This window comes from Labeo rohita, chromosome 15, assembly GCF_022985175.1.
Source record: "Labeo rohita strain BAU-BD-2019 chromosome 15, IGBB_LRoh.1.0, whole genome shotgun sequence".
In the NCBI taxonomy this organism is placed as follows: Eukaryota; Metazoa; Chordata; class Actinopteri; order Cypriniformes; family Cyprinidae; genus Labeo; species Labeo rohita.
In genome coordinates, this window is record NC_066883.1 from 24,334,918 (window position 1) to 24,359,184 (window position 24,267).

The 24,267-nt window shown below is 33.3% G+C and overlaps 1 protein-coding gene across 3 annotated transcripts in view; it reads left to right on the plus strand.

Moving 5' to 3' along the window:
• bcas3 (BCAS3 microtubule associated cell migration factor) overlaps positions 1-24,267 on the plus strand; it is a 324,375-nt gene that overhangs the window by 126,054 nt on the left and 174,054 nt on the right. For all 3 annotated transcript variants that reach the window (XM_051129928.1, XM_051129927.1, XM_051129929.1), the window contains exons 21-22: positions 3,354-3,550; positions 4,954-5,051. In XM_051129928.1, coding sequence (XP_050985885.1) covers positions 3,354-3,550; positions 4,954-5,051 — 295 coding nt within the window. The remainder of the gene's footprint in view (positions 1-3,353; positions 3,551-4,953; positions 5,052-24,267) is intronic.

A 24,267-nucleotide genomic window follows, 5' to 3' on the forward strand; every position in this document is an offset into this window, starting at 1 on the left:
TCGAAAACTCAAAATAGTTTTAATTTAACAATGTCAACAATATTTATTTATTTATTAATCATTTCAATAAATCATTTTAATAAAAGGTTTTGATTGTAATAACGAGTAGTACCGAAGTAGTCAGAATATTAAATATTTCTTAGTTATTTTACACTATGAATTTTTTCATTAAAAATTTTGTTGATGATGTTTAACAATAACAATATTTATTTATTTATTTCAACATGTACCAAATCTATGAACAGTAGTAATAATTGTTCTTGTTTGCTAGTTAATACACTTATTTTAAATAAAAAATGGTTTTATCAGCATAATCATTTTAAGTTTTAAGTTTAAAAATAATGTATATTCAAGTGTGAATATCGAGTGCTGATAGAAGTAATCAGAATATTAAATATATATATGATATTATATATGAATATAACAATAACAACATTCAACATTTATTTATTCCACATTATTCCATTTATTACACATACATACATACACACACATATATTTTACACAATACAGCTATATTGTATTATTAGCATAATTATTTTATTAAAAAGTTGGAAAAAATAATGTAAATTTTAGTATTCTGTGTTATTCTGCTTAGCAACAACAGCACTCAAGTGCAGAAGTAGTTAGAAGATTAAATATTTCTTATTTTACATCCTGAAATTATTCTGCTTAACAACAACAGCACTGGAGTGCAGAAGTAGTCAGAATATGAAATATTTCTGTAACACTTTCCAATAAGGTTCATTAGTTAACATTAGTTAACACAAACTAAGAATGAACAATACTTCTACAGCATATGTTATTAGTTAATGTTAATTTTAGCATTTACTAATGCATTATTAAAATCACGTTGTGTTTGTTAACATTAGTTAATGCTGTGAACTAACATCAACAAACAATGACTGACTGTATTTTTATAAACTAACATTAACAAAGTTTAATAAACAGTGTAATAAATGTATTGTTCATTCATGTTAGTTAATACATTAACTAATGTTAACAAATGACACCATATTGTAAAGTCTTACCGATATTTTTTTCAAAACTTCAAAATTATTATTGATTTCCCATTTTAAGTTAGGTTCTGAATCCCAGATTTACAACGTGTTCTCAGACTTTATGGTCTAATACTCTTGGTTATGCAGACGCAGCATGTCCAGCATGTGTGTGGCAGTTTTTGTGTGGCCTGACCGGCCCCAGCCAAAGCTCTTAAACCTTAAGGTTGTTAATGCAGCAGCATTAGCGACAGCGTACATTCCCCCATCACATCCCGCCTGCCTAATGACACCATTAACACTTGCAGCGACAGCTATTGGCTAAACATGGCCTAAACCCTGTTGATGGCTCTATTTATCTGCTTTATATGTGATTGCAATTAGTCTGCTTGTCTGTTATGTGTTATGGCAACATAGCATAAAAAGCCCAGTCGTCTGTGAGGGCTGTGGCAGCAGGCTGTGTGTAATAAGCGCTGTCAGTGTGAGGCGGCCGCAATATGGCGGGCTCAAGGCGAAGTGCGGAGAGAGTGCGGAGGGGGGCAACATCTGGCCATGGCCCCCACAAAAGCAGAAAAAAGCCAGTGCCGCATCTGTTTCTCTCAGGGCTGTGTGACACCGTTGGTGTTAACTACAGAGGAAAAAACACAGACATACCGATGGCCTCATTTACACAGATGTGACAGGAAGAGGACAGAAGAATTGACCCCACGTCGTGCTCTTTCAGAAAAGATGGAGAAGTGAAGAGGAGAGAGGGATGCTGGCTGGATGGACGGTCTTCTCCTCCACTCCTCCCTCTCTCTTGCTTTATGATGTTAGTGTCTTTCTGTGCCATGTTAATTCAGTCCACTGGGAAGGAAGAGTGGCGTCTGTCTGACCCCCTTCTTCGCCAGATTTGACACTGCTGGTCAAAAACAGACACTCGCCCACACAGTGTGTTTTTCTTTGTTCATATTGGAACTGTTGGTTTCACAACATCCCCACTTTAAGACTCCATATGTATATTGTTTTTATCTTTTTTTATCTTTTTTTTTTAAGTTTTGTAATTTTGAAGATGTGCTAAGTGATAAGAAACAAGTGCAGTGGAGATGATTTTTTTTTTCTTTTTTTAATCATTTAATATTTTTGCTAGTCATAAGAAATTTTGGAATGCAGATATTATTGTATATTTTAAGAAAAATTATTAAAAATTATTATTATTATTATTATTATTATTATTATTTAAATGTTACATATACCTGTACATGAACCCCCAGTAATAATCTTAATTGTTTTTATATTAATATAATATAACAATATTAATAATAATAAAAAAAGTGAAATACTAATAATATGAATATATACTTTAGGAAAATAATAATAATAATAATAATAATTATTATTATTATTATTATTATTATTGTTTTTAATAGTCATTTGGAATTTTAGCAATGCAAATAATACTTTGTTTTAAGGAAAAATTATTATTTGAATGCTACATATACATGTACATAGACCCCAGTGATGATACAAAATAATATTTATATAATAATAATAATAATAATAATAAATATTGTTTTTCTTAAAATATCAAATATTATCTGCATTCCTAAATTTGACTATTAAATTAGTTAGTGTTACTAATTAGTATTAGTACGACTATTAAAATAAAAATAATAATAATAATAATAATAATAATAATAATAATAATAATAATAATCAAATTAGTAAGAATAAAAAAAAAAAATTGTAGTGTAGTAATAATCAAAATAATAATAATAATGTTTTATGAAAAAAAAAGTGAGGTACAAATAATATGAATATATATACTTAGTAAAATTATTATTATTTTCTTTTGTAACAGTCATACAAAATTTAAGAATTCGGGTAATATATTATATATTAGGGAAAAAAATTATTATTATTATTATTATTATTATTATTATTTTCTTCAAATGCTACATATACCTATACATGGAACCCTAGTAATAGTATAAAATACGTATGCTATAATAATAATAATAATAATAATAATAATAATAATAATTTTAATAATAAAAAAAAATTTGAAACATGTATAATATTGAATATATACTTTAGGAATATCTATCTGTCTATCTGTCTATCTATCTGTCTATCTATCTATCTATATATCTATATATCGAAAACATTTCTTTTAATAACAGTTAATTGTAACTGTTGATGTAACTGTATGAGTGAAGAAAAATAATAATAAAAGAAAAAGAAATAATAATAATAATAATAATAATAATAAAAATACTAAATCTTGCTGCATAGAATAAAGTCGTGTTTGATTCTCCTTAATATTAATATTTCACTTTCCTCAAGTTATTAATTTTTTTTTTTTTTACTTTACAGGTGGAGATTGTGACCCACACAGGCCCTCACAGGAGACTCTGGATGGGGCCTCAGTTTCAGTTCAAGACCATCCATCCGTCGGGTCAGACCACGGTTATCTCATCCAGCTCCTCTGTACTACAGTCACAGGGGCCCAGCGACACCCAGCAGCCTCTTCTTGATTTCGACACGGACGACCTGGACCTGCACAGCCTCAGGTGCCAACACTAAACACACATTCACACACAATGCTGCTCACATTACCAGCTGCCATCATCAACACCCAATTCACAATGTGACAGGATAGACTCATGTTACTAACCACAGAAATTCACTAAATACACATATTGACCAACTCTAACCAACACTTACACAGTACCAACACTGCTATCTCTCTGTCTGTCTATCACTGGTTTTATCATTTGTCTCTGTCTGTCTGTCTTTCTGCCTGCTCTATCATTTTATCTCTCTATAATTTCCTTATTTTGTTATTTTTTTACAGCAAATATTGATACAGTTGAAGTCAAAAGTTTACACACATCTTGCAGAATCTGCAAAATGTTCATTATTTTACCAAAATAAATCAGTTTTTTTTTTTTTTAAATCCAGCCCTATTCTGCATACAACAATGTCATAGAATCATTAAAGGAGTTCACTTCCAGAACAAAAAATGTTCAGATAATGTACTCACCCCCTTGTCATCCAAGATGTTAATGTCTTTCTTTCTTAAGTTGATAAGAAATTATGTTTTCTGAGGAAAACATTCCCAATTTTTTTCTCCGTATAATGGACTTCTATGATGCCCCCAAGTTTGAACTTCCGAAATGCAGTTTCAGTGCAGCTTCATATGGCTTTTTAACCTCAAACGCTCATTTTGTCTCATCTCTGCGATGTGCATGCGTAGTCTGTATAATCCTGGTCAATACAGTTAGGGTATTTCGAAAAACTCCCGTATCGCTTTCTTCTTCAATGTCAAAATCGCCCTACATCGCTGTTTTACCTTTATTTTTTTATTTATTTTTTTTTTTTTTTGTAAAGGGTGTTTGGTCTTCTCTGCATGTTCACTTTGTAAACACTGGGTCGGTACTTCTGCAACGATGTAGGACGATTTTGATGTTGGGAAATAAAACGAGATGGGAGTTTTTCGACATACCCTAACTGTATTTGTAACCGCATTGAACCAGAAAAAAACAGAGTTCACGCAGACTTAGACAAGACGAGCGTTTGAGGTTAAAAAGTATATACATTGTCAATTTGATTAGAAAATGACCGATTGTTTTGCTCGATAAGACCCTTTTGTCTCGGCTGTGATCGTTTAGAGCCATTTGAAGCTGCATTTAAACTGCATTTTGGAAGTTCAAACTTGGGGGCACCATTAACGTCCACTATATGTAGAAAAATTTAGAAATGTTTTCCTCGAAACATAATTTCTAAGTCGACTGAAGAAAGAAAGACATAAACATCTTGGATGACAAGGGGGTGAGTAAATTATCCTTTAATTTTTTTGTTCTGGAAGTGGATTTATCGTTTAATTCACACTTCACATTGCTAACTGTCATCATTTGTGATGTGTAGGAGTCTAATTCACAATTTTTGGATATCTCTTGTCCTCATCTTGCAGGATCCAGCCGGTGCGTTCAGAACCCGTCAGCATGCCTGGATCCTCTCGCCTGGTGGCCGACCGAAGAGGCCAATCTACAGTCATAGATACCGGCTCAGGTAAGACCGCTGGCTTTTTCCACAGGATCTAAAGCGTTTGGATTACAAACAACCTCTCTTGCATGACTTTCTTTGAGCATTTGAACACTTTATGCCTTTAAACTTACACTAAAACCAGTCAGCAACTATCAGCAGTCTACGTTTGATAAATAGGCGTATTGTGACCTTTGCGTTAGATTAGACGGATGTTGTTTAAAGGGATTTTGATTCCTTTTTTCCATGTTAAGATAATCCAATCAACAAAGATCTGGTCAGGCTTGTACTTTTAAAAGCTTTCTATCCATTTTGAGCCTCTGTGTATGTAGATGTACAGTCTAAACAAGACAAGAGAGCAAATCAATTTCAAAGACTCAAAGTGCACTGCATTGTTTGCTCTTTTTCAGTCGTAAAGTGATATTTTGCTGCGTATGCTCACACATACAGTACATGTGTACGGCAGAGTCTTTCATGTTTCATTGAAATCAAAGCACCGCATTCGCGAAGCTAAAATGCGGTTTGTCAGTAGAAGGTAGGCCGTGTTGACTGTTGTGATGTTTAGTGCTTGGCCTGTAGACACATATTAGCTGCATGGCACTGTCAGGAGTTTTCATCTTTGAGATTGCACTGACTCTCCACGGTGTCTTCAAACGTACCTGCTGTTCCTTTGCATCTAGTGGCTTCCTGTCAAGAAAACTGTCTCGTCATCATCTCACGTCGCCCCTCCTTTAAACCCTCACCTCTGAAAGAAAGAAAGTAACCATCTTTATCACACAGCTCTGCCCTCCCTCGCTTTCTTTCTCTCTTCTCCGGCTCGTCTGGAGGAGAGCTGGCGGAGTCTTCTTTATGGGCCGATGCTTATCAGTCTGTGTGTGATTGCTCAGCTCTCAGGGCTTCAAGCAGTGTGGCGCCTCCTCTTATCAGTGCTCATCGCTTTGTCTTTGTGCCTTCAAAAGACCGCACAGCCCTGTTTATCCCGCCGAGCTCAGACGCACCTCCTCTACCGCGATGTTTCTTTCTAGTCCAGGCTGTCCTGGAGTGTCTTGTTTTCTGTTTAGTCCCGGTTTTAGACTTTCTCACCCATTTGCCCAGTTTTATTTCTACTTGCATTGATGTTCGTTTTGTTCTAGTACCGAGTGAGCCCATGTAGACAATAGGTAGGCATATTTAAGGCAACATAATTGCCTTAAGGTAAGCATTTATGTATGTGGTTGTCTCAAATGCCCCAAAGATTTTTTTTAACTTTGTCAACTTAATGTGTTGACAAAAATGTAAAATAAAACAAAATAATTAATAATTAAATAGTTATTTTAATTGTATAATTTTTTTTTTTATATTTTTACTTTGTATTTATAATAAATTAGAGTGTGTATTTTATACATTTTATTATATATTTTATACATTTTAATTTTTATATTGAATATTTTAATTTGTTTATATTTTATATATTTTCTTTATGTATTTAAAATGTATAAACGAACCAACTAACTAAAAGGTGTTTTCTCCAGAACTTCATTTGTTGACAGATTTGTGGAATAAAATATAATGCAATGCATTAAAATATTTATTTAATTTTTGTTATTAGAACGTCTCTAAAGAACCAAATTGACAACATGTCAGTTTTTTTTCAATTTCAGTTTTTACATCTTTCCATAGCACATGATGCCCATATAATATGTACATTTTCCTTTTCATAATGAAATGTATTTTTATAGTGTATTTTTAGCATTTTTATTTCAAATAAAATAATAATAGTAATAATGATATATTGTATTTAAAATAAATGAGTGAGTAAATTTGTTTTTCTCCAGAGCTTGGTGTTTTGACAAATTTGTAGAATAAAATAAAAATAAATGCATTAAAACTATTATTATATATTATGAAATATTTAATTGTAAAATTTAGTGTTTATGCATTTTAATTATAAAATAAATTCTATAAAATAAGATATTTTAAATTAGGAAATTTAAAAAAGTCAGCATTCATTTTACATTCCTTTTTTCATTTTGTTTTTCCCCCCAGAACACAGAAGAAAATAGAATAGGAAATTCAATAAAATAATAAAATGATCAAATACGTTTATTAAAATTAAATCATTTAAAAATAGAAATAAACATAGTCAAAGTTTTTCTTTTTTTCATTTTGTCTTTTTTTCAAAGAACACAGAAGAAAATAGAATAGAAAAATCAATAAAATATATTTTTTAAAATCAGGTTTATTAAAATCAAATCGTTTAAAAATAAACGTAAATGTAGTAAAGTTTTTCTTTTTTTAATTTTGACTTTTTTTTAAAGAACACAAATGACAATAGAATAGAAAAATCAATAAAATATATATTTTTTTTAAATCAGGTTTATTAAAATTAAATCATTTAAAAATAAACATAAATGTAGTAAAGTTTTTCTTTTTTTAATTTTGACTTTTTTTTAAAGAACACAAATGACAATAGAATAGAAAAATCAATAAAATAATAAAATGATTAAATCAAGTTTATTAAAATTAAATCATTTAAAAAAAACAGTAAAATATTTTTCTATAATATTGTTTATACATTTCATTTAATTATCAAATCGATTCTGTAAATCTTTTTTAATTTTGTCTTATTTCATAGTACACAGAAGAAAACAGAATGTGGAAAAATCCATAAAATATCCATATTTTTAAATCAAGTTTATTAAAATTAAATCATTTAAAAAGAAAAACCATAGTACAAGATTGTTTATAATACAATTAAGTGTAATATACATTTCATTTAATTATAAAATTAATTTGAAGTTTTTTCAGTTTATTTTATCCTTTTTTCATTTAGTCTTTTTTCACAGAACACATAAGAAAATAGAATCAGTAAAATAATAAAATGATTAAACCAAATTTATTAAAATTAAACCAATAAAAAAAAAACAATAAAAGATTATTTTTTTCATTTTGTACACAGAAGAAAATAGAATGGGAAAAATAAATAAATTAATAAAATGATTAAATCAAGTTTATTAAAATTAAACAAGTTTTTTATAATAAAATTTAGTGTTTATATGTTTCATTTAATTATAAAATTAATTCTATATAATAAAATATTTAAAATAAGTAATTAAAAAAAAAAAAAAAAACATATTTATACCTTGTTCTAGACACATTCAAAGTCAGCATTATGTGCATCCTTTATGGAGAAGTCAATCCCAGAACGCATTGCGACGGTCCTCACTGTGGGCAAATGTTGATTTAAATAAAAAGTTTTAATTCATTAGATACCGAAAGGTATGAATAAAAAATACTTTCAAAATAATAATTATATTTTTGCCCAAAATTCTTGAATGTGCTGTGTATGCCTAAAGCAGCCCACTAGGTTTTTTCACAGACTTGTGGTCTTTACATGGTAAAGTAAGTGCTTCAGAAAGATCACATGAAGATATCAGAGCCTCCTGGCTGTTACGTATTAATGTTACTGCGCCGTGTGTGTGTTTATGTGGCGTCCTTTGTGTTATATGCCACCCCTGAGGGAGCTGGCTCCATGCGGCCGTTTCTGCCGGATGTGTGCGCTGACACTAAACCCATCATAAGCAGCGCCCGTCTGCTTGACACGGCGTATCAGGAGAAAAAAGAATCACACAGCCACTGTCTCAGCTTCCCAAAATCAATCGGACATGCAGCCAGCATTATCGATACTCCTATCTGGTCCCCGGAGCGTCACCCGGCCCCGCTAGACTACACAGCGTATTGTGCGAGAGAAGACAGTAGGCGCTTTATCTATTTGAGGCATAAAGCGAGCAGGAACACAAGTCTCTTTTGATTATATTTTGTTATGACTCAGTAGCAGAAACACCCCGTCATTTGTTCGGCGAGAGCACTTTTCCTTCCTGGCCCGGTTGTTATGTGTGTGGCGCCCCGGGGTGGCAGGGGCCTGTCGGAGATCGGGAGATGAGCGGGCGACAGTGCACGAAAGATGCTGGTGTGTTGTGAGTTTGCTATCACGTTCTGGAAGAAGCTTGACTGATAGCTGCAAGTGTGTCCTGCGTTGTGTCAGGGGTGATGATGTGTGTTTTTGTTTGCGCTCATCTTTTCGAGTGTATGTTGTTGTTTTGGTGGGGTATGGATTTAAAGTGCCGAATACGAGTACAAATAATTGGACCTACTTCCTAGTTGGTCAGTAACAAATAAAAATTGTATATTTTATCTCAGTTGCCCAAAGAGCCTTTTCTCATTCTCATATATATAATTTAAATAAAAATTAAAGATTTTATCTTAGTTGCCCAAAGAGCCTTTTCCCATTCTGGAATACAGAAGTAAGTAAAACTAAATTAAATAAATAAATAAATCACTTAAATAAAGAATTAAATAATTAATTACAAACAAACGAACTAACAAATTAATTAATTAATTTATCTCAGATTCCCAAAGAGTTTTTTTTTTAATCATAGAACACAGAAGAAAATAGAATAGAAAATTCAATAAAATAATAAAATAATTAAATCAATCTTATTAAAAAAATAAAAATAGTGAAAGATTTTTATGTCAGATGCCCAAAGAGTATTTTTTCCATAGAACACAGAAGAAAATCGAATAGAAAATTTAATAAAATACAGTTATTAAAACAAGTTTATTAAAATAAAGTCACCATTATGCATGTATTTTAGAGGGTTCTTTTTCCCTCCAAAATACAAGTTAAAAATAAATAAATCAAATTATTTAAATCAAATTAAATAATTAATAAATAATACAAAAAATAAATACATGCGTTGAAGTAAAAGATTTTATCTTAGATGCCTAAAAAGTATTTTACCCCCTCTGGAACACAGAAGAAAATAATCAACTTTATTAATATTAATTAATTTAAAAAAAAAAAAAAAAAAAAAAAAAAAAAAAAAAACATAGATAGATAGATAGATAGATAGATATAGATATAGATATAAAAAACACACAATAAAAGATTTTATCTCAGATGACCAAACAGTCTGTTTTCAGAGAACACAGAAGAAAGTAGAATAGAAAATAAAATAAAATGATTAAGCTGATTAAAATTAAATATTTTAATAAAAACATCTCAATATCTCAGATATAGAAAAATAAATGAAATATTTACATCAAGTTAATTAAAAACTAAAGTACTAAAAACACATAGTAAATATGACACTTGGGGGGAAAAGTTATTTATTTATTTATTTATTTATTTATTTATTTCAAATGCCCAAAGGCTTTTCTTTTACTCCACAACAAATTTGTAAAATATTCCTAATATTTGTAAAATATTATTAACTACATACAGTTGGACTTCACATTTCGGTGCTCTCAGGGTGCGATTGAAACTGTGATTTTATTTACAAAAATTTAAGGAAAGGGGGAAACTTTACATTTTTTTCACGTTATTTAATTGTATTGGGTTGTATCGTAAGTACCAAATATTGACTTGAATCTACATTAGTGCGGTCATGGCGGTGTTCATTGCTGATTACTGTTATCACATTGCGACTGTAAAACTCCTCTCACCGATACTTATCACCGGCAGAGTGTGTCCCGTGTGTTTTATCTGCCGCCCTCACACAGCCCTCAACTCAGGTGCAGAGTGTATGTGTGTGTGCGAATGGCAAGACAAAGCCATCTCTGTGTTTTAGTGTAGTATAGTGTGCTCCTCTGTGCTGGTTATGCCTTCAGGCCAGTGGGACAGGCCTGATCGCTCCCCTGGTTTCCTCTCCCAGCATGGCTGAGCGCTCAGAGACCGGGCACCTGGACTCTACCTGCGTCCAGCAGTAATGGATCCTCACCCGTGCTCTGTAATTACCTGGATGGGCATAAAGGTGGCTTGTTGTCGGAGATACTGCGCACATTCAAGCTAGAAGGATCCTGACGCGCTCGAGGAGGAGCCCGTGCCACATGATCTCCTCGAACAATGAGAGGTGTTTTTGAGCCGCCTATAGATCGGGGAGCCGTTCCCGTGACCCAGCGCTCTCCCTGCCGCCCTAGCCTGTCTCTTTCAATAGCGACTCGCCACCTGCCCCGGGCCCCCTCTCTGCCACACTCACTGACTCCATTCTTCTGCCCCTGACCTGGAAGTCCCCGCCACAATACAGAAGCTGCCGCGGACGCCTGGCCAGATTGGCTGATCTCACTGTGAAAGATGCCATTCTTATCATCAACCTACTGTCTGAGAATCACAGGCCCAACGGCCTTATCGCACGCTGACATCTCTTTCCCTCTTGTTTCTCTCCTTCTTTCTCTTTCTGCTTTCCTTTTTTTTTACCCCATGTGTGAATTGAATTTTTTTTTTTCCCAAGTATTTTATTGGCTTGATTGTATTGCATATGATAAACAAGAAACAAGGTGGCAGTATGATTTTTATGTAATTATTTTATTTTAGAATTTATTGTAATTATACAATAAATACTACTAAGAAAAAAAAAAAATTTAAAGTTTTATTTTATTTTATTGTTTATTTTTTGGTAAATATGTGGGGTTTTTTTTGTTTTTTTTTTGTATATAAAGTAAGTGTTATTTGTGCAATACAATAATGTCAGAAAATTATTTATATTTCTTTGAAAATTTAATGGCATATAAAATAAAATTGCATATAAAATGACAATTGGATACCACAGCATATATTAGAAACATCAAGTGACCATAAGAAAGGTGCAAGGTTTTTATTTTATTTTAATTTTTTTTTTTTTTTGGTTTGGTTTGGTTTGTGTTTTGTGTTTTGTTTTGTTTTGTGTTTTGTTTTATTTTATTTTGCTTTATGTGTAAATATATGTGTGTTTTGTTGCATATGAAGTGTTATTTATGAAATACAATAATTGTAAGAAAATTCTTTATAATTCTTTGATTAAAATAAAATAAAATTGCGTATAAAATAACAATCAAATTTTGCAGCAAATATTACTAGCAAAATAAATTGTCAATATAAAACACATTTTTGTACAATCATACCAATAATAATCAATAAAAATAAAACTTTTTAAGTTTATTATTTGGAATTTGTGCTGCATTATTTATTAAAAATCAAAAGCCTTAGAGTGTGACATTATATCCAGTTACTAAAATGACTTCACTCTCCTACTATTTTATTTTATTTTATTTTAATATTATTTGTAAATATATGTGTATTTTGTTGTATATAAAATAAGTGTTATTTATGAAATATAATAATGTAAGAAAATTATTTCTATTTTTTAAAAAAAATAATAAAATAGCATATAAAATAGCAATTGGATATTGCAACAAATATCAATATCAACAAAACAACAATTATTTGTACGATCATACAAATAAATATTGTTTTAAGTTTAATATTTGGAATTTGTGCTGCATTATTTATGAAATACAATAATGTAAGAAATTTATAGTTCTTTGAAAATATAAAATGGCATATGTTGTATTTTATTGTATTATATATTTAATATTTTATTTTAAAAATATTATTTGTAAATATGTGTGTATTTTATTTGTATATAAAGTGGTATTTATGAAATGTAACAATGTAAGATTTCATATTTCTTTTATAAAATAAAATAAAATTGATACAAAATAAAATTGCATATAAAATAACAATCGGATATTGGTGCAAATAAAAGTAAAATATCAACAAAAATAATCAATCCACTATTGTAAAAATAATAATCAATAAAAATAAATATTATTTAAGTTTATTATTTGGAATTTGCACTGCATTATTTTTTAAAAACAAAACGGAGTGTGACATTATGTCCAGTTACTAATATGACTACACTCTCCCACTATCCATGCAGCTCTGCATGTCACTATTATATTCTTTATACTGAGCCAAGAAAGAAGGTGAAAGTCTCTATCGCTCTTTTTAACTCTTTTTCCTTAAAATGAAGGTAAATCATTCAGCACTTTTGGTGTCCATGCAGCATTCTTGTCTTGCTGAAGTCCTTTTTTGGCCGTGAGGAGAGAACAAAATGATTTGAGCACATGGTGAGTTATTTTAGTAGACCGTAAAATAAAACCAATGAACAGGACAGTCTGAAAATACACTTTGCTGTTTTTTGTGCTATTTTTTTGTATCTGTGTATAATAGAGTTGTTTAGCAGTAGTGTGTTGATATGATGGGTCAGTTAGCAGCCAACCAGAACATCCTAGCAACCGCATAGCAACATGATAACGAAACTCAGAGCACCTCGATACAGTATGTGTGAACCCAAGTCAGCGCTGTGTGTGTGTGAGAGAGAGAGAGAGAGAGACAGAAAGTGTGTGTTTGTAGTGCCAGGGGCGAGAGCAGCTGCTCTTTAAAGCGACTGAATGGACAGCAATGTGTCAGGCATCTGCTGTGTACTCGCTCAAAGCTTTTACCTCTGCAGCGCTGCAAGCCACTCCAACACACTCGTACCATCAACATATGAAGCCCTTCTCATCATCCGTACTGTCGTAAGCAATTCTGTTGTGAAGTTATGATTTGGGGTCAGTGTTTTGGAGACTTTCCAACCCCTTTGTGTTAGCTCGAACACTCAGTCCGTGGCCGTTGGAGGAGCCGGGTTGTCGTAGGTGGGCTTGTGTGAGTGTTTTGGGGCGTAATTGTGCACATCTGGTCGAGTGGGGTTGGATGTTGGAGTGCGATGAGGTGACAGGAAGGACATGTGCAGGCGTTGGCACTCCATGTGCCATTAAGATCCTTGCAGCTATGATGGCAAACAGCAGTGGGCGAGTTGTAGAGCCTTCTCACCTTGACCTCAGTATCTTAGTCTTACAGTATGTGACTGCCGGCTCTCAGCAGGATGTCGATTCTAAGGATTTGGTCACAAATGACTAGTTGACCATTCATTTTTCTAAATTTTATATATAGTTGCTTTAGCTACAGTGTTGTGCTTTGCTGTTAGACAGTGTGCTGTTGGAAAAGTTGCAATTTTAAATTAAGAATGTGCAGAATTTCTGTACAGTATCAGTCATCAGCCAGTGTGAGTTTATTATTATTATTATTATTATTATCATTTATTATTCATCCATATCAGCCAATATTAGATATTATTAGCAGATAAGGGATATTAAATGTACATAAACTGCTATCATATAATGCTTATTTTAAGTTCATTTTATAAACACTTACTTAGCAAATAATCTTTAGAAAATCCTGAACAATCTAGAAAAAACATTTTTATACTGTACACTATAGTAAAGACATGTTAACTATGAATATGTTGTTTTATATAGACAAAGGTTTTATTATACTCTATGCTAGAGATTAAAAAACTATGAATATTCATTTTTTAATTTTGTACATTTATAATTTTGACTAAATGTACTTTTATTAATAAAAATCTGTTTTAGTTTTCAGTGTTTTATTAATTCATGTAGTATTATTATTTAAACAAAATTATTTTTATTTAACGTATATTTCATTAATAAAGGTATATTTTAAAATATATTCTATTCTATTCTAGAGATTAAAAAACAATGAATATTTTTTTTTTGTACATTTACAATAAAATTGTGCAAAATAATTGTAAGTTTGTTGCCTAAAATCACTTGTATTAATAAAAATATAAATATATAATATAAATATTTTCACTATAAAGGTATGTTGTTTTAGTTTATTTAGTTTATATAAACAAATTATTTTATTTTATTTTATTTTATTTTATTTTAGAGATAAAAAAAAAAAACAATGAATATCCTGTTTTTATTTTGTACATTTGTAATTTTGTCTAAGTTCACTTATATTGTTAAAAAATGGTTTTAGTGTTCAGTGGGTATTTTTAGCATTTATGTAGTATTATTATTTAGACAAAATTAATTTAATTTTTATTTCATTAATAAAGATATTTTCACTATAAAGTATGTTGTTTTAGTTTATATAGACAAAGTTGTATTTTATTCTATTCTAAAGATTAAAGATTAAATTTATTAATATCCATTATCCATTTTGTAAATTTATAATGTTGCCTAAATTCACTTGTAATTCACTTCTAATGCACTTTTTCTGCAAAAAGGGTATGTTTACTATAAATGTATGTTGTTTTAGTTTATATAATCATATATATTTAATGTTATTCTGTTCTATTCTAGAAATAAAAAAAAAAATCAATGAATATTCTTTATTTTTTAGTAAATTTATGATGTTGCCTAAAGTCACTTGCATTAATAAAAAAATTGGTTTTAGTTCAGTGTTTTTTTTTTTTTTTTTTTTAGTATTTATGTAGTATTATTATTTAGACAAAATTAATTTCATTTAATTTATATTTATAAGATATGTTCACTATAAAGGTATGTTGTTCTTGTGTATTTAGTTTATGTAGACAAACATATTTCTTTTTATTATTTTATTATAGATTAAAAAAAAACAATGAATATCCATTTTATGTAGATATTTCCTAAATTCACACATATTAACAAAACTTAGTTTTGAGTATTAACAAAACTTATAGTTTTGAGTGGTTTGTTTAGTAAGTATATAGTATTATTATGTAGACCAACTTAATCTTATTTAATTTATATATCATTAATAAAGTTTTATTTAATTTTAATTTTATTTAATTTTAATTTTAATTTATTTTTGTTTTATTTTATTTTTATTTTATTTTATTTTATTTTTTTTTTTTTTAATTTAATTTAATTTAATTTAATTTTTATTTTATTTTTTAATTTTAATTTTAATTTTAATTTTAATTTAATTTAATTTAATTTAATTTAATTTAATTTAATTTAATTTAATTTAATTTTATTTAATTTTATTTTATTTTATTTAATTTTATTTTATTTTTATTTTATTTTATTTTATTGACCCCTTTTTATGTGTGCATCTGTACTTTGATGGCCTTTGGCTTTGTGTAGTTTCTCGCTCGGTTTAACCATCCTGACACAAAATGAACATTTTTAAAATGCGTCTTATTCCCTATAACTGGCCTATAAGAATCGTGTCTGATTGGGGTAAGGTACCCTCAAAACCAGGCTTCCTAAAGATTATTCAGATAGTCGTTCATGCACCCAACCGACTAGTCAATTGACGATCTAGTTTTGCACATCACTAGTAGGTTGGCACATACTCGTCTAATTCTGCTGAAATGCCTCCCATTCCTCTCTCAGCAGTTAGGACGCCTCAGTCTGTGAAAGTACATACTTGCTTCAGGCACAGTGTGTTCTGTCTCCATCTTCCCCACTGTGTATTTTTGTTGTTACGTGTGTGCGTGTGCCCGCCTGACAGCCGCAGAAAAGCACAGCTCTTAGTTTCGGTCCCGCCGTCCCGGCCTGCCACATCCGAGCGAACCGGCGTGCCCTGACAGGGGTGACAGAATGACGGACCCCCTCCAAGGTGGGGCCACAATTAAAAGCTAGAAACAAAAGCTCTCTGCGCCGAAGTGTGGGCCTCAGCGACTCAACATATGCCCGCCGCTCCCAGCACAGCCCTCCAGACGCTAATGGAGTCTGACAGCGTCTCCGCACGAGGCGGCATTATCTTCCCCCAGCATGCACTCTCACTCCATAATGTATTGATCGGGCAGCTGCGATGGTATTTTTTACACCTCAGAGTCGGCGCCTGATGTACGCCACTTCATTGAGTCATTACGGCGAGCGGAGAGCGGCGCGCAGAAAGAGCTGTTAAAAATGAATAGAGGATGAAAAATGAGAAAGCATTCCATCAAACCCCGCCTCTTCCTCGCCGCTCTCCGACCGGGAGACAGCAAGTCTGTTGCATTTGTTTTGTGTCTTTTCGATTGTCGTGTGAGCGAGTGTGTGTCACAGTTAATGTTTTTATACTCGCTTGGCAGACATTCAAAGTTGTTACTTTTCGGTAACTGGACGGTTATGAAGTTTCACCTCTATTGACCCATTACAGTTCAGTATTAGTTTTGTATGTAGTCAGTGTAGACCGATTCCCGAACAAATTATTCTAATGAGTCAGTTCTTTTTAGTGAATCAAAAGCATCCAGCGAGACCAGTGTAATCTGATTCTCGAACAAATGATTCTATTTAGTGGATCAAAAACCATACAGCGTGACCAGTGTAGTCTAAATGATTCTATTTGTTTTTTGTGAATCAGTCGCTTCCATTGAGACCGATGTAATTCAATTCTCAATCAAGTGATTCTTATAAGTTGTCCTTCTTAGTGAATCAAAAAGCATACAGCGTGACCAGTGAAGTCTAATTGATTCCCGAACTAATAACTCTTCCGTGTTTTATTTGTTTTTCGTGAATCAGTCGCTTCCATTGAGGCTGATGTAATTCAGTTCTCAAACAAATGATTCTTATAAGTTGTCCTTTTTACTGAATCAGAAACCATACAGCATGACCAGTGTTGTCTAAATGATTTCCGAACTAATAACTCTTACAAGTTATTTGTTTGTTTAATTATATTTTGTGAATCAGTAGTTTCCACTGAGACTGATGTAATCTGATTCTCAAACAAATGATTCTTCTAAGTCGGTTCCATTTAGTGAATCAAAAACCATACAGCATGACCAGTCTTTTTTTTTTTTTTAAATGATTTTTCAACTAATAAATCTTCCGAGTTTTGTTTTTTGTGAATCAGTCACTTCCCTTGAGACTGATGTGATTCAATTCTCAAACAAATGATTCTTGTAAGTTGTCCTTTTTACTGAATCAAACACCATACAGCATGACCAGTAATAACTGGAATTGTTTATTTTATTTATTATTATTATTTTTTTAATCAGTCGCTTCCATTGAAACCGATGTAATTCAATGCTCAAGCAAATGATTCTTATAAGTTGATTCTTTGTAGTGAATCAAAAACCATATAGCATGACCAGTGTAGACTAAATGATTCCCAGACTAATAACTCCTTTGATTTGTTTGTTTATTTATTGGTTTGTTTATTGTGAATCAGTGGAAACTAGTTTTTTTTTTTTTTGTTTTGTTTTGTTTTTGGTGAATCAGTAGTTTCCATTGAGCCCAATGTAATTGATTCTTTAAAAAATGACTATGAGTTGATTATTTTTAATGAATCAAAAACCGTACAGCATGACCAGTATAGTCTAAATGATTTCCAAACTAATAACTGTTATGAGTTGTGTTTTTTGTGAATCGGTAGCTTCCATTGAGACTGATGTGATTTGATTTGTCAGACAAATGATTCTTATAAGTTGATTCTTTGTAGTGAATCAAAAACCATATAGCATGACCAGTGTAGTCTAAATGATTCCCAAACTAATAACTGTTACGAGTTGTTTTTTTTTTTTGTGAATCGGTAGCTTCCATTGAGACTGATGTGATTTGATTTGTCGAACAAATGATTCTTATAAGTTGATTCTTTGTAGTGAATCAAAAACCATATAGCATGACCAGTGTAGACTAAATGATTCCCAAACTAATAATTCCTTTGATTTGTTTGTTTATTTATTTGTTTGTTTATTGTGAATCAGTGGAAACTGTAGTTTTTTTTTTTTTGGTGAATCAGTCGTTTCCATTGAGCCGATGTAATTGATTCTTTAAAAAATGACTATGAGTTGATTATTTTTAATGAATCAAAAACCGTACAGCATGACCAGTATAGACTAAATGATTCCCGAACTAAAAACAATTATGAGGGTATTTTGGAGGGGAATCTGTTGCTTCCATTGACCCAGATTTAATTAGATTCTCAAACAAATGATTTTCATGAAAAGTGTTGTCTAAATGATTTCCAAACTAATAGCTTTTATGAATTTTTTTTTTTTTAGTAAATCAAAAACCATATAGCATGAGCAGTGTTGTCTAAACGATTCCCGAACTAATAACTCTTATGTGTTGTTATTATTTGTGAATTAGTAGTTTCCACTGAGACTGATGTAATTAGATTCACAAACAAATGATTCTTAAAAGTTGGTTCTTTTTAGTGAATCAAAAAACATACAGCATGTCCAGTGCAGTCTAAATGATTTCTGAACACTAATGACACAATGAGTTGTTTGTGTGTGTGAATCAGTCGCTTCTATTGAGGTCGATGTAATTTGATTCTTAAACAAATCATTCTTATAAGTTGGTTCTTTTTAGTGTACCAAAACCATGCAGAATGACCAGTGTAGTCTAAATGATTCCCAAACTAATAACTTTTGATTTTTAAGCATCCAACGAGACCAGTGTAGTCAGATTCCCAAAAACAAATGATTTTTCCAAGTTCTAATAATTCTTATGGAAAAAAACTATTCAGCATGACCAAGTAAAGTCCAAATGATTTCTAAACTAATCAATCTTATGGACCAGTTCTTTTTAGTGCATCAAACACATGTAGTTTATAATTTACTGTTATGTTGTACTTCTCCTTAGTATGGTAATCAGAAGTATCGTATGCAAGTAAATTAATGAAAGAAGTTTGTTTTTTACATTTACAAATATAAAAAAAAAAGTTGAAATTGGAACGAGAGCCGGAATCATTTTTTGTTGTCTCTATTTCCCTAATATATTTTCCACTTTTTATGCTAGTAATGTAATTATTTTTTTTTTTTAACCTCTATAATAGAATAGATGGATTAAGTGGCCTCGGAATGGCTGATCTGATATTGACCTCATTCTGATCCTATTGAGTGGGCGTGTTCTTTCCGTGTGTGTGGAATGAGCTGCTGTTGAAGGATGACTGAGGAGCTGCTGACAGATGTGAGAGGCGAGTTCCTCTTCTGGAGGTGAGGTAATGTGACATGGTCAGATTCTCCTGGACAGCCCCTCCTCTCTCCAGGTGTGGAGGTGAGGTGCTGCGGGTCATTTCCTGTGCAGATGAGTTTCAGTGTGGGAAGATGATCTGAGCTCACCTGCCCACCACGGCCCACAGAGCCATCCTTTGTTTATTCATTTAGTGCCGCAGATTAACCCCGGCCCGCGGGCCTTCCTGGAAACGGTATCCAGGTGACTGCGTAGAGGTGAGCAGCCTCTGCTTCTCTCTCTCCTCACCTGGAAATAAACGTCTGGTGATTTACACCTTGTGTGTTTCCAATCAGTCAAGAACGCCTGAAATGCCTGGGCCGGATTCCATCGTAGTTTCCACTCAACTGCAAAACATCCACAATTTTGTCATCACGTCGTTCCAAACCTGTAAAACCTTCATTCATCTTCAGAACACAAATTAAGATTTTTCTGATGAAATTCATAGCATAGACAGCAATGCAACTGACACGTTCAACCCCAAGAAAGATAGTAAGGACATCGATAAAATAGTGACAGGTAAGAGAAGAAATTAAATAAAGTCGTTATTTTTGTTTCCTCATGCATGGAAGTATTCACATTTTATCGATTATTCAAAATTTCTCTTAGAAAAGTAAGTCATGCGAGTTTAAAAACAACATGAGGATGAGTAAACGATGTCTCTCTGTTTTTTTTTTTTTTTGGACTGAGCTAGTTCTTTAATTCATCTTTCTGTCTTTTTCATTCTCCATTTCTCTTGTTTTTCTCCATCTGTCCATTCTTTCTTAATCTCACTGAGTTGAGGTGCGCTGGCGTCATCAGCAGAGAGAGCGAGCGAGGCAGAAGTGCACACCTCGCACATTTGATTCACAATCTGTTTTGGCAGGCCAGGCAAGCAGGAGATACGACTCCAGAGCATCAAAAAGGTCTTGACAGCTTTCTTAGAGCGAGCTTTTTCTCTGTTCTTTTTGTTGTACCTGTTTTTTTTTTTTGCTGTAATCTTAATATAAGTAGATTTATGACATGCATGCATGTCAGCGTGTGTTTGTGTAGCCACAGAAGGAAAGCGTGTGAGGTTTGCTGTCCAGTGCTGTGTACACTTCAGAAGACCCTGTGCCTCCTTCTCCCTCCCCTTGGGAATGTTATCAGTAGAACAGGAAGCACAAGTTATCACATTCTTGGTGCACACGGCTTCAGAAGAATCCATTAATTTGACGACAAGAGCACAGGACCAGATGTGAAAATCTCGCTTGATTTGAACTTTGCCCAGATCTTATCACAGTAATTTATACCTCATTGTCTCAGTCCAGGGCTGGAAAGCATCATTTCCAGATCATTTTAATGGATTTCTCTCCCCACTCCCTCTCCCCCTTGTTTCAGAGGCCTAGAGAATGTAGGTTTGTGTGAAATTATGAAAAATGCTTTCATTAGTATTCCTCCGGCTCGCCGAAACAGACCCCGCACATGGAACGCTCTCCCTTCCGTGCGCCCCCGTGCGTAACGCCATTCGAACAGACTCCAAAACGCGGGCCCTTCCTTAGGCCAAAGGGCTCGCTGCCAGGTACACCCATTATTGCAAACCGTCTCCGTGCGGGGACGTGCTCACCGGGATTCGACCGGGGGCTCTTCGAGAGTGATTGACGTCCGGTGCGGTCAAACAAATGTGCTTCCCTTGTTAGAGCCACCGCTGTGCCAGTATTGAACCCATTCGGTTACATTTAACTCTGCCAGCCGTAACACAGTCACATGGGAGCGGAAATGTATTCAGGAGCGCCGAACACGCAAAGCGGTCTTTCCCAAAAACATGTGTTTCCAATGAACTCCCCAAACTGCTCGCATGTAAGCGTTGGTCAGGCGTACGGGGTAATTTATTCTGCTCTGGATAGACTTGTCATATTAATTATAGCCCAGGCCTGAAAGCCTGGTTGGCAGGTTGGAGTCACCTCGGTTATTTTTGGAAGCCTTGAGAAGGTACTGCACGCTTTCTTTTCACCTGACTTCAAGAAATAGCTTCGCAGTCAACACTTCGCCTATGCCACTCCTATTCAAACAGTGTCTCAGTTGAACCGTTTTGGTCCCTGCGAAGCTCTGGTAAGGCTGGGAAATTTTTTTCGAAGGTTCTACGATGATTTTATTTTTTTAGAAATCGAGGAATCACGATTTTGAATAGAAATGTTACCAAACGTTTGAATTAGACAGGTAAACAGACACGAACGATCCAACCGCATGTCGGCGCATGTGAACCGTTCATATCGCTAGGTGGCATTCGCACAGAATGCGTCTTTGTGTTGACAAAGATGTGACGTGGGCAGTGAAATTGGAAAAACATGCAAGAAGATGGAAGTAAACTACTTTTAGCTTGAACGTTGCAGTGGCATGGGAAAGTTTGGGAACCCCCTTACACAGTCTGTGAAAATGTGAATAATTTTAACAAAATAAAAGAGATCATACAAAATGCATGTTATTTTTTTTTTATTTAGTACTGTCCTTAGTAAGGTATTTTACATAAAAGATGTTACATATAGTCCACAACACAAAAAATAGCTGAAATTATTGAATAACCCCCTTCAAAAGTTTAGGAACCCTTGGTTCGTAATACTGTGTGTGGAGGATCTACGACTCAAATACAACTATTACAAAAGTTTCAAACATTCACTGATGCTTCAGAAGGAAACATGATGCAAGTGCCGGGAGGGTGAAAACTTTTTGAATTTGAAGATCAAGGTATATTTTGCTTAATTTGTCTTCCAGGAAACATGCAAGTATCTTCTGTTGCTTCCGAAGGGCAGTACTAAATGGGAAAAAAATTATATTTAAACAAAATAAGAAAAACTTTTTGTTTAAAAGTTTTCACCCCCCAGCTCTTAATACATTGAATTTCCTTCTGGAGCATCAGTGAATGTTTGAACCATTTTTTAATAGTTCTTTAATAGTGTTTGAGTCTCTCAGTTGCCCTTAGTGTGAAAAGATGGATCTCAAAATTATACAGTCACTGCTGGAAAGGGTTCAAATATGCAAAAGATGCGTGGAAAACTAAAGAATCTGCAGGATTGGATCTGGAGGATTTTTCTGAAGAACAGTGTTCAGTTTAACTGTTCAGAACAAACAAGGGACTTATGAACAACCATCACAAAGAAAATCGTAGATTATCCAGATAACCACACACAGTATTAGGAAATAAGGGTCTTGTGGACTATATATAAACATCTTTTATGTAAAATATTGTACTCAGGACAGTACTAAATAAAAAATAACATGCATTTTGTATGATCTCTCTTATTTTGTTAAAATTATTCACATTTTCACAGATTCTGCAAGGGGTTGTAGTTGCATTTTCAAGTTGAGTAGTTAAAAATCGTAAAAAAAAACGAGAATCGGTCAAACTGAAAAAAATCTGAAAGAATGAAATTTTTTTTTTACCGTGTCGCACGGCCCTAGGCTCTGGAGAGTCTAGATGCTGTTTGCGTTAAACAGTCCTGGTTTGGAACGAGGTCAAAAAGGCCAGAGATGCACCTTAATTGTCATCAGCAGGGGGAAGAAAAGCCCTTGAAGCCTGAACCCATGGGCGGAAAGTGTCTCTCTTTACGCCTCTGTCGCCTCAAACTAGGCTGAGTGCTAAGCGGAACATAATTCAGTAAATTAGTCTGCGTAAACACAACACTAAGCCCCCAGAGCCAATCAGAAAAAGGAAACATTGAGGGACCATGAGCAAAAGATGCCAGAACTATTGTGAATCAAGCTACAAGTATGTGTAAATGATTTGGTTTCCATTTGTACCGGCAAAACGTCGACTCTAATGCGCCATCCTGCCCGCGGTGTTCTTGGTTTTAGCTCGGTTTGTTCTTGTGCATCCCAGACAGAGATCGAGCAGTCTGGGCTTACTTGTACTGACCCCAAGAAATATTTCCATCGAGGCTTTGTTGTGAATTCTAATAAACACCATGATTTGAATTAACCGGCAAGCATTTTGAGTCATTTTAATAAATTAGCTCCACATGTTCCTCTCGGGTTTTTCCCCTTCCACCCCTATTCCAGTCATGGAGTCACCCATGTTAGCACCAAAAACAATTGTTTTTCTCTTCGTCTACCACTGTAGGAAGAGATATGCATTCTTTGTGCCATTTTTTTTGAAGGCTGAACAGTGTGCAAAAGAGAGTCAATGTCTTTTTTTTTTTTTTTTTTTTTTTTTTTTTAAGTCCAAGAGTTGGAGACATTGACGTCCAACCTCTGACTTTGCTCAGGCAGCTGGGGCAGGAAAATCAGGATACAATTTGGCACTTAAGGAGACTAAACGATTTCCTCCTCCCTGATGATTTCTACTGGGAAATGTGTCCGTGCACTGAAAATTACATCCGGGAAAATGTTTATGTAGGGTTTTTTTTTGCCTCTTTCGAATGAATGAATATTCCTCTAACCTTTTACGCTCAACACAATGTAGCTCTCTCTTTCCTCTCATTAACCTCCTTTCTTAGCATTTTTACACAACCGTGTCACTGCTTTTTTGGCAAATGCCTGTTTTCAGGAGGTTGGCAGCGCTCCTGAGGGGAACTCTTAAAGTATGGCCTTTAAAGAGCACTCCTTACTCAACCTATGAGCGCTGAGCCCCATCAGGCCGAGCTGTGTCACCCAAACCCCTCTGTAGATGTAAACAGTGCAGCACTTAATTCTTTTATTTTGGCGTCTTGCA